Below are 12,154 nucleotides of genomic sequence, written 5' to 3'. Positions count from 1 at the left end.
CACAGACATATTAGCGGCCCAATGATAATATTAGTGTTATAAGTTTGTCGGCCATTTGAATTGTTAATCTTGCACGAGATCACAACCAACACATCGGCCCAATCAGGAACTATGCACCGACTCATTAAAATGAAGGTCCAATGAGAATAAAGTAAACATTAAAAGTTGTCGGCTAAAAGAACCGATTTACATTGATTTTTTTTTTGGGTAAAGGGTTACCCCGGTGAAATTTTATATCAACCAAATAATAAAAACATGGTGCATCGAGACGCCGATACAACTAGACTTGGCATACCAAGACTAGGACACCAAAACAAACAAACCCGACAACCGTCACAACCAAAACAAACTGAAATACAAGAGAATCAAACACAGCCCAAACAAAACAAAACACGCTAAAAAAAACCCGAAGAGCCGCTCTAGCCGGGATCAACGTCTATGTTGTTCTTCGAGATCAGCCACCTGTCCAAAATCTTCTTTTGTTTCGGATCTTTACTAAACCGGAACCCCATAATTCTGAGCCGCACAGTCTCAATGACGACCTTTGCAAGCACACTCGCACTCCGCTGATTATGAGAGAATGATCTGTTATTCCTTTCCTGCCAAACGAAGTACGTTGAAGCCGCTACGAGAATCCTGCAAATAATATTATCCATAGTTCTAGAACTAGCATTAAGCTCCATCCATTGCATGATAGAATCCCAGGTATCCGTGACATTGTTCATGTCAACCAAACGCCTAACCAATCTCCAAACCTCTGAAGCATAAACACATTGAAAGAAGAGGTGGTCTCTTGAATCACGGTCAAAATTGCATAAAGGGCAACACATAAGTCGCAGATTAGTAGCACTACCCGCTTCCCAAATGGCCATCCTGTCCTGGGTTTTCAACTTATTTTTAACAACCAACCACAAATGAAAAGAGTGTCGGGGTATACATTGGCTGAACCAAACTGAAGTAGCCCATGGAACCTTTTGACACCTATTCCGCAAACAATTCCAAACCTCCCAAGAAGTAAAACCTTGAAGGTTACCTTCTAAATCTTTCCAGCAAAACCGGTCATTCGTATCAGGAGCAATCTGGATAGGACCAATGTTGATAAGAACAGGAAAGAGATCATACCATGCTTGAGGCCATAACCATTGGCCATCAACCGCAATAACATCAGCCACAGTAGCATTTAAAGCAAAACCGGCATTAGCAATAGCTCTAGGGGTTATAAATGATCTAATCGGACTGTATGTGCACCAGTTATCACTCCAAACGTTAGTTTGGCGACCACTACGAACAGACATCCAAAAAAATGAACGAACACTCAAACGGATGGATAAGAGTTTCCTCCATCCCCAACTAACATTATTGCTACTTTGCACTTCCCAAAAACTTTTACCTTTCAGCTTGTAAGCGTGAATCCATTGGACCCAAAGAGAAGGGCGGTTTGTGACTAAGCTCCATACGTGAGATGTTAAAAGAGCCTTAGGATTTACATTGATTTGGTACGGATCGTGTGGCGTTATCAAGGTCATTTGAAAGAATCAAGTTTATTTGAAAGGTCCAGTTCGTTTGAACCTTGTCAGTTCGTTTGGAGTAAGGTCAGGTTGTTTGAATATTGATCCGGGTCATAGCACTTCGTACGGTTTGACAATTTAAATCTCAGTTTGCATCAAGTTCTGTCCGCACAGTTTGTCAACCTTCAGTTTGCATAGTATGTCAATCCTCAGTTCGCACAGAATATTCATCAGTTCGAGTGATTCAGTTCGCACGGAGTATCAGTTTGATTCAGTTGGTTTGATAAGTGTTTTTTAAACTGATTGTGTTTTGTTTGTTTGTGTGTCGTCAGGTGATACAGGTGTGAAACATGGATACCGAGTTCTACAACGCATTTGCAACACCGTCTAGTCCAGCTGCAGTTGTTCAAGCTATGAATTTAGAAAATGAGACGGGAACCACCCAGAAACCCCCGAAATTGATGAGTATCGAAGAATACTACGGGTGGAAAGATCGATTCGAGAACTGGGTTCAGGCAAACCATCTTAGGTCATGGGAATGCATACTGAAGAAATACGTGTTGCCTCGAACAGATTTGCAGGTTCTTAAAGAGTTATCTGAGTTCACAGATCAGGAACGAGTTATGTACAAAGCAGAGAAGATGATGATTAGTCTGTTGCAACAAGCAATCAAAGAAGACATATTCATTCTGTTACAGCATGACAAAACTGCAAAGTCGATCTGGGATGCACTTAAAGTTAAATTTGAGGGAAGCGAGAACATGATAAAGAGCAAGAAAGTGCTGCTTAAGAAAGAGTTTGATCTGTTCAGCAGTCTACCGAGTGAAGATACAAAGAAGCTAATAGAACGTTATTGTCACCTTGTACGATCAATGTCGATGTTGAGTATTACAAAAGATCGTGAAGAGTGGGTGGACAAGCTAGCCGATGCACTACCACAGAAAGAGTGGGGAACATATCTGATGATTCTGAAAAACACGGGTGTTTATGATGGGTTAACGATTTCTCAGTTTATCGAAAAGATTGAGAGTCAGGATTTGGAACAACAAAAGATCGCGAGGATGAATAGTCCGAGTGGTCAACAGGATGTGAAGATGTACTATAAGGGTAGCATTCCAGTTCCAGAATCTGAGAAAAGTCCGAAAATTCAAACTGCGTTCAGTGCTGGGGATTCATCAGAAAAGGCTGATCAGGGTTCTGGCAAAAGCAGCAGTGGATTCTCATCATTTCCGAGTGTCAATCCTAAAGAGTCAAACACGAGCTTTCAGTCACAAAGCACAAAGACAGGAAATGGCTACGTGATTCAATGCAACATCGCTCTAAATCTTCCAGAAGGTCAAAGTTTTTCAGAAGACACTGCTAAAGACCACATGGCTCTACTTGGTTCTGTATTGTTATCTTATGAGGGTCTTGTTGCTGGTCGGATCGGAAATCCTATGCTCGCCAAAGAGGATTACGATCAAATTGACGCCGAAGAAATGGAACTTATGGATATAAAATGGTGTCTTGCTAGTGTTCTTCGCCGTGCTGAAAAGTTCAAGATAATTACTGGGAGAAATGACTTTCTCGATGCTCATGTATTTACTTTAGGTTTTGATAAATCTAAAGTTACTTGTTTTCGATGCAGGGAGAAAGGTCATTTCAAACGGGAGTGCAAGGGAAGAGAAGCTAGTGGTGCTCAAAATCCGTTCGGAAAAGACGACTACTACCGGAAAGCCATTTATCAGCAGGTTGGTCAATCACAAGATTCACAGACGGCTCATGGTAGGAAGATTGAGGATTCAAAGAGAGCATGTTTAGTAGATTTCAACTGGAGCAACTACATATCATCTGACAGCAAAGCTTGTATAGTTGATCAAGATGATGAAAGGCTACCTGAGGGGTTCAGCTGGGATATGTTCATGGATGAGAATGGTGATTACAAAGCTTTCATCGCTTAGATTGTCAGAGAACCAGATATGTTTACCACCTGGATGAAGTCTATTGGAGAGACAGTGAAAAGTGTGGAGGAGCAGTCTGTTACATCTGAAGAGAGCTCAGAAAGTTCTGATGAAAAGTCACAGATTTCAAATGAGAGTTAACAAAATATTGTTAATTCAGAAAAAGAAGTTGTATTTGATCAAACACCGTCAGATTCTTGTTTATCAGATGCTGATTCAGAAAAATCTGTACAGTTTGATCAGTCTCCAGTTGATAGTAGCAGTGATGATGAGGAAGAAAAACATATCAATATTGCAAAATCTCATCTTTCTCCTGAAAGTTTTCATTTCTATTTTGCAGATCGCTTGGAGAAACTGAAGGAGAAAAGAGCTGCTAAAGAACAACAAAAGAAATCTGAAGATGATGTTCAAAATGTTGAAAGTGTTGCTGAGAAGATTACTGAAGTTGAGAAAGTAATTGAAGCTGAGAAGGTGAAAAAAGAAGAAAAGGTGATTGAAGTTGTGAAAACAATCGAGGTTGAGAAGATTGTTGAAGTTGTCAAGCCTTGCACAAAGTATTTGGAAGCTTGCAAGGAATGTGCAGCAAAAGACGACATTATTGCTGAGTATGAGAAGAAGAAGGAGCAGTTATTGTTCAATCTCAACTATGTAAAAGAATCATATGATGTCTTGAACAAAACAGTAACTGGTCTCCAAAAGACAAACTCAGAGAGAGAACCAGCACTAACGATGATGAATGCAGTCATGATGACAAAGTAGAAAGCTATCAACTTTTACATCGAAGAAAGTGCTAAGTGGAAGCAAGAGTTTGAGACAGAAAAGATCGAGAATGAGAGAATTAGACGTTTGTTACAAAGTTATTCTAGTTCTGATTATCTCATTGATCGTATTTACCCAACTATTGCAGGAATGGAAGCTTTTCAAGACGAGAAGCCAAAGAAGAAGAAAGATTGTGGTAAGAAACCGACTGTTAGCTATAACAAGTGTCCGCCTCCAATTTGGGAAGGGTATTCTCCTAGAAAACCAAACGAGGAGCAACTTGAGAAAGCAGTCAATATAAAGCTAAAAACCGACACAACTGACGTTTTACCAGATAACATTGATGTCACGTTTAACTCGTCCGATACCGATCATGAGTCTGAGTTAATTAAAAAGGTGGTCGATTAGGTGTTGGATACTGATGAGGAGTCCGAGTCAAAATCTGAGTCTGGAGGGTCAAATTCGTCTGTCAACAGTCAAAATTCGTCGGTTAAACGGTCTTATAGTAAAGACTTTTTATTATCGAAAGCAAATTTGGATGATGAAACATTTGAAGTTGTATACACTTTAAATGATTCGGACAAATTATACTATGACAACGAATTTCCAATAAGAAGTGTTCGTTTTGACATGATCAAAAAGGTTTTCAAAATGACAGAAATCAATATTTCTGAAATAAAAGATTTAAATCTTACTGAAAAACCTAAAAAGTACACTTCAAGAGTTCAACAACGTCTAAACAAGAAAAAGGGTTACAATTCTGGTTCTGGTTTTCAAAAGAAACCTAACCAAAATCGTAGCTACAAAAAGAAAGGATTAGGCTTTGTTCCACCAGAAAACTATAAAAATGATAAAAATTCTAAAACAAAAACAGAATTTGTGTCAGGTGGAAGCTCAGAAGATGAACAGAAGAAAACCTTCTAGAGACAGTCAAATCAAGAGTTTCTTGATGAAAGAAAGAAGAATGGAACTGAAGTGTTTTATCAAAGAGAGACTCGAACCTATTACAAGTGCAATGAAGCTGGTCACATTGCATGGAACTGTTCGACAAATGCAAAAACAAAACAGGGAGTTTCTCAGAAATTAAAAGACAAAGTTGTTGATGTTGAACCACCAACCAATAGACTTAAATTTTTTGAAAATTCAAAATATGAGGTTGGTGAGTGTTCGAAGAAGAATTTTTACAAAAAGAAAGAAAAAGACAACCAAGTGTGGGTTGTTAAAAAGAATGAAAATGTCGGCGATGAATCTGGTTCCACAAAGCCAGATAAGCCACAGATTGAGGAGAAAATTTCAGTGAATGATGATGATTTTCCATCACTGAAATTTGAAGAAGTTAAACAGAAAATTGGAAAAGTTGATATTTCAAAACAGTTTTACACTGAGAAAAAAGAATTTGATGTCGAGAAAACATTTAATGGAAGTGTAAAGAAAATTTTTGGGAAAATGTTGAATGGGAAAGCAAAGGGGGTTAAAGATTTTTATGCGACTAAAAAGGCAACATACAACCCCACTGCGCAAGAGTTGAAAGCCATCAAGTCTGAAAAGACTTGGATGGAAGTTTGTTTCCCATAGAAGTCTTAGGACTATGCCGGAGATCCCAAGTTTATATCGTGGATCGGGAATCGGCATCATTCTAGTGTTTGAAAAGTTTGTTTGAAAGATTTTGAATAGTGTTCGAATTTTACAGGTTGAAGGACTACGCCGGAGCTTCCAGGTTGGTAATTGAGAAGCAGGAATCGGCGTCTTTCTGACTAATTTTACAAGTGGTAAAGAGGTTTCTGTAGATGTCTCATTCCTACAGAAAAACCTACAAGTGGTATTATTTGGTTTACTTACAAGTGGTATTTGTTGGTTATACTTTGAAGAGATTATGTTTACAAGTGATACAGAGGTTTCTGAACTGCAAATAGTAAATCAGGGACATTAAGTTGTACTTGATTTACTATACATATGAGATTGATAAACAAGATGATGAACCATATCCCCGTGCTTCACAAGTGGTAAACTTAAAAGTGGTAAAAACAAACTCATTTTCCGGAAAAATCATTTTGATTAAAACAAACTTAAGTGTTTTGAGATCTAAATGAGAAAATGGTTTGTGATAGGGGGAGTTCAGATTGTTTATGCCGAGTGAATGGCGATTTGATGTGATTCGATGTCAGTTGTCAAGTTTCTGTACAGTTTGTTTTAATTTTTAATTTTCAAGTGGGTCAAATTTCCTTTGAAATGTGTTTGCATTTTAGGGGGAGTAGGGAAATTTCAGAAAATCCAAAAACATTTGAAAATTTGAAAACGACAAAAACATGATAAAATTCAAAAATAGTTTTGTTGTGAAAAGAGGAAATGATAGTACATCAATAGGCTGTCACAACATGCTAAAGAAATGTAAAGATAAAATGAGATAAACAATCTCACTGAGGATGTGCCAGTAGGTTTTTATGTGACAACTGTGCTCGGTAATCGTTGTGCGATGTAAAACAATGTGCTTTGGTGTTATTATATGTGTTTTATGTATGTATTTGTGTTTGTTGATTTTTGCAATTCGATTCGATTCCAATTTCAAGCTCTAACTCGCTTTCTGGAAGGTTATACGCGCACTAATGCGTAAATATAACCAGTTTAATGCAACAAACACTCCGGAATAGTGAAATAGGCTTAACATACCTTAAATAACCTCCACATAACTTAGAGATAAGTTTTGAATGGTTCAGTGTGTTAAAATCAACCTTGTTCGATCGTAGGGACTATTTGTGTCAAATTGCGAAACTATACCGATTTGTATAGTAACGAACACTCTGGAACTTGATCATAAGTTAAACATACACTAAATAACCTTTACATAGCTTAGAAATAGGCTTTGAAGGGTTCGGTATGCTAAAATAAACTTTATTGATCAATAGGGACTAAAAGCGTCAAAAAGTGCACAAATTTGCATTTTCGCGCATATCTTACGTTCTGGATATATCCGGACATCCAAAAATTTATGTAAGCATTAAAATATTTTATTTTAGTGTTTGGCATAATAAAAAATCCATTCGTCGCGTAATTTGGATCGTCTTTCGCGCTTATGCGCATTCCGTCGTAATTAAGCGAACATCGCGATCGTACGACCAAACGAACAGACATCCGGAATATTTTTGAGCATGTTTCAAGTCCCCTACACTTTAACTTCATCTTAGAGTCTTGAAATGAGGTTAACGGGGCTTAAACGTGCCAAAAATGGGCCAAATTGCATGTTTCTGAAGTGCAGGGACTAAAACTGCAAATTCTGATCTGTGACCCTCAGGCGGGGCGCGTAAGGATCCATGTATTCCTTACGCGGGCCGCGTGGCCTCCCCAGATATGCAATTTTGTTGCAAACAGCTGTTTATAGCTGTTATACACTTTAAAACCATGTGCAAATGGTATTTTCAAATCAGGGGATTTAATCTATGGGCTCTAATGGTTTTCAAAACAATGGGCCCATGTGGACGGCCGAGATCGAAGCACGTTTTTCGATGAACGACCCTAATGGTTGTGCCATTCCTATAAATACCCAACCCAACTTCATTCTTTCCCCACTTGATTTCTGAGATTTCTCTAAGTTGGGGTGTTCCATCACCTCATACCTGAGAATACTTGGAAAATCAAACTTGCGGGGACCTTCTGTAAGTATTCTTTCGCGTTTTTCATTCGTTTTAGCGTTAAAGTCAAACTATGTTTGACTTTCTGCTTTGACCAGTTTATGGTCAACGCGAAGTTCGTTTGAACTTCATAACGTGAGTGTAATCACGATGGTTATAGTCCCTAGTGACTATACCTACTGATTACCACGTTATCTAGGCTCAGTGACGAGTCGTAGTTTCGGCCAAAATGCGTGTTTATGCGTATTTTGTAACCAAACTACTCTAGGGTGTCAAAACTGTTTGTTTTGATATCAAAACCTATTTTCTAACTTAACTAAACATGTTTTGACATGTTTAGCTCGTCACTTGTTAGTTTAGTGCTTGTGTAGAGTCGTAAGTCAAGCGGACTAAACACCCGCTTAGACTTTCGAACACGACCCGTTTGGTCGATCGTTAGGATCCGACCAAACATGTTTAGTGACCATAGTAGCATAAGGAATAAACTTTCGAGGTTATACCTTATGGTCACTTAGGTTTAATTAGTCGCATGATAGGTAGTTATATGCCTTTAGTAAATTACCAAAATACCCTTTTCACACATAATTGGTAATTAAGCATATGTAACCTAAACTTTTGACAGGTAACTAATTATGTAACATAATTAAACATGTATGGGCATATAATACTTGTCATAGGACTAGTTAGACGTCTCGAACGCGCTTTTGCGTGCACGACGCGTTAAAGTAGCGTAAGCTACCATAATGGGTCGCGATGGGTCGAAAGCACTTAGGTTAGGTTCCGATTTAGAATGTAGGCTTTGTTAAACCATATCACATGAGTTCCAACACTCATTTGGTGTACAAGACCTCATTCTGTCCGATCTTCCGATTTAGGCGTCTGTTGTTTGACTAGTGGTTCGATTATTAGGAGCTACTTGATTTCTCTGGTTTGCTCGAGTTTGTTGAAGTTCTATTTGATCGAGGATACTTTGCACTACATGTGAGTACATAGTTCCCCTATTTTACTGTTTTTAAATGTTTTGGGGTGATTCATATGTACGAAATGTTTTCAAGGTTTAAACGATGATTTCAAAAAAACGATTAAACGATTTTTACTAAACTAAGAACGATTTCGATAAAGTGAACGAACTTGTTGGTTGTAGTTACATAACGAATGACATTCATTAGCATTGATCAAGCCGACCAGTATTAGGTTATGGTACCATAGGATCTGACAAATCCCGTTACTTTACTACACCCATGGTTATGTGTGGGGGTTGTGGGTAGCGACTGAATCTGATGTTTGTTAACTTACCCTTTGGTGGTTTGTTAATACGAGAACGAGTTGAACGATGGACGAGTAACAAAGGTTTGAATGTTATTAACGAGACGACCATATATAAGTTTTCACAATTAAAACGAGGATGATTTAAACGATCTATACGAGTAAACGATTTGGGAACGAGTAAACGATTTGGGAACGATTTGGAAACGATTTTGAAACGATGTCACACAACGATGTTTTTCTAAGAGATATAGACTATACGAGTTTTTAACGAGTTTTTACAAGATATTATACAAGTTGGTTTTCTAAAACAAATGTTTTTGGGGTTAAGAAGCATGGCTACGAGATTTTATAAACTATAATCAACTTGATTTGAGTTGGTTAACTATGTTGCAATACATTTTTCAAAACAAGGTTTGTATTTTGACTCTTGTAGTCTAATAAAGTAATGCAACATATACACGAGCCATGATTCTGATACTCTTATAAAACCTATGTACTCGCCAGCATTTCTTTTTTTTTTTGGGTAAAGGGTTACCCCGGTGAATCTATTAAAATGCAACCGCAAATAAGTACAAGTAGTGAGGATGTGTTCCACACTAATTCATATACAGGACATGCCCTATATATGTAGAACAAATAAAAACCAACGACCTATGACACCCCATAACCTAGTCTACTAAACATCATGACACGACATCAGTAGACAAAATGCAAAAAAACACAAACATAATCTCAACCACCATCATCAAATATAAAGTAGCCGCAAAACAGCAGCCCCTTCAGACGAAAAGCTGACAGCCTATCCATTATAGGACTTGGAAGAAGAGGTGCTTGCCCCTGCTTTCGAATAGAAAGAAGAAGGAGGAATACCCGACGTCATAAATTTACTAGTTTCATTGTAGACTTCCTCAACCACTTCCTCATCATCCGAATCTTGCTGATCATAATGAGCCCCACTACTAGACTGACCCGTATGAAGACTTCTATCCCGTAAAACTTCGAAAGAATTCTTAGATAAGACCTTCGATTGCTGAGCCGATGGATTGGTCCCCCCCTGAGGTTTGGGACCAATCGGCCTATACTCAAACTTTTGTTTCTGCTTGTTTACAGGAAAACCTGCTTTAGCCGCTTTCTTACGAACCACATCCGTAAACCCATCCTTGTCAACTACCGGCTGTTTCCTTTGCTGCCTATTATTCCCTTGCTGTTGTTTCTGAATGTTAACCGGCTCCTTAGGAACCCTCCTAATCTGCCTCGGGCATGTATCATCAGAATGCCCAAACACTTTGCAATGAGCACACCTAGGAGGGCTCCATTCATACTCCACATAAAGTTTCTGCTTGACAAAACCTTCACCTTCAAGGTCAGGAACCGCTATGACTATCTCCTCCTTAAAATCATTATCGGCCGAGATTTCTACTAACGCTCTAGCATAACTACTCCTTCCCCAAGTATCCATACACATGGACGAGGTATACGAGTCCAACATCTTCGGATCACCAATAGCCGAAACTATCATACTCAACCCATCCTCCGTATACGCAGCAATCGGAACATCATGAATTTTGACCCACAATTGCAACTTCTTGACCTCCTTTTTTTCCAATTTTGAAGTGGCCGACCAAATATTAAGAAAAAGAGGCTGACCCCGAATAATCCATGGCCCTTCTTTCAGCACATTCATCATCCCGTCTTTATCAGCAAACTTGAAAAAGAAGTATCCATTAGCATTCATCATGGACTTTTGCAATCCATACTTCTTCCAATTTGTCCGTTCAAAATAATCCACCACCGGGTACGCAACTCGGTCCCCTAGGAAATAACCAAAAAGAGTATTTGCTAGCTTCTCTTGCACTACTCTAACAGATTCACGAGGCAGCACCACATCACAACCCTCATGCACTTCAGTACTTGCAAGAAACCTGAAGTTTACCTTAACTGAATTGGCTGCACAAACTGAATCTGCATAAGACATCGGCTTAGAACTACTGTTCAGATCGCTTCGGTTCCCCTGGGACCCTGCACAACCTTCCAAAGTATCCGAAAACCTAAGATCAGCCCGTAAATTCTCAACCGGAACTGGGTCAGAATCCTTGAACAGTTTATCCATTTGAACCGGTGAAGAAACTCTAGTGAGTTGTTCGATAATATTAATGCCACGTTTTGGCTGTATAGAATTCCCATTTACATCAAGGAGTCGATCAGCTATTTCTTTAAACGACAGTGGCGGCTTGCCACCAGGTTGCCCGTGTTCATCCATTAAACCCTAAACTGAACAAACAGAAAGGGTATGACGGCTGAAAAACAACAGAAACCTGCAAACCCTAGCAGCCGTCAAGCTTAAAAAACAGTAAAACCCAAAACTCAACAACCGGCGCAATCAATTAACGATTCAGAAAAGAGGCAGGAACCCTAAATCAAAAAACGGAAATCAAAAGCTTAGTCGTCGGAACGAAGTTGACAGAAATCCCACACTCGTGAAACCCTAGACTGATTTCAATCGATTAGAAGCTATGAAGCGAAATCAGTACTCCGTAGATGCTAAGAGATCGATCAGAACCAGGATTGATTAGAAGAGAGGATTGAAAATCAGAGAGTCGCCCAATTCGCCCTAATCGCCCAGAGCCCCACGTTTCGTCATATTCGGGTTGCCAGCATTTCTTTGCTGACTAAGTTTTTACATAGGTTTCAGGTGTTGATGCTTGATTGATTACTAGGATGCATGCGTCACATAGGATCTGGACGAGGCCTTAGTGACATAATAATAGTGATAGATGATGTAAAACTTGTTTATTCTATGTTAAGACAATGCAATGTTTAATATTATCAATAAAACGAAACACTTTTTGTATCCATGGTTGTGAAACGATAGCTTCTGTTACAACACTCCCCGACGTTTCCGCCACGGTTTGTTGTCCTACGTGGTCGGGGTGTGACAGAAGAAAGTTGGTATCAGAGCCAATGGTTATAGGGAATTAAGTTATTAGTAATGCTTTGACCTAGACTATAACTTTAGGACCCTAACACAAGTTTACTTGTGTTTAGATTTTAA

General features: G+C 38.9%; 1 protein-coding gene across 1 annotated transcript; it reads right to left on the bottom strand.

The window, feature by feature from the left end:
- Nucleotides 1–419: 419 nt before the first annotated feature.
- On the bottom strand, nt 420–1,455 carry LOC110893378. Its single transcript, XM_022140488.1, has 2 exons — nt 1,391–1,455; nt 420–1,281 (listed from the first exon to the last, which is right to left on the bottom strand). The coding sequence occupies exons 1-2, from the start codon at nt 1,453–1,455 to the stop codon at nt 420–422; spliced, it is 927 nt and encodes a 308-aa protein (XP_021996180.1).
- Between the last annotated feature and the right edge of the window lie 10,699 nt (nt 1,456–12,154).

Source organism: Helianthus annuus, chromosome 12 (genome assembly GCF_002127325.2).
Source record: "Helianthus annuus cultivar XRQ/B chromosome 12, HanXRQr2.0-SUNRISE, whole genome shotgun sequence".
In the NCBI taxonomy this organism is placed as follows: domain Eukaryota; kingdom Viridiplantae; phylum Streptophyta; class Magnoliopsida; order Asterales; family Asteraceae; genus Helianthus; species Helianthus annuus.
Note: the sequence above shows the minus strand (reverse complement) of the source record. Positions and strands in the feature narration are given on the sequence as shown.

What these genes read in the sequence shown, in the direction of transcription:
- LOC110893378 (XM_022140488.1), bottom strand. Translation starts at nt 1,455, where the DNA reads ATGGAGCTTAGTCACAAACCGCCCTTCTCTTTGGGTCCAATGGATTCA. An exon ending in TCACGCTTACAAGCTGAAAG is followed by an intron (nt 1,282 to 1,390) that starts GTAAAAGTTTTT and finishes GTCTGTTCGTAG; the next exon opens with TGGTCGCCAAACTAACGTTT.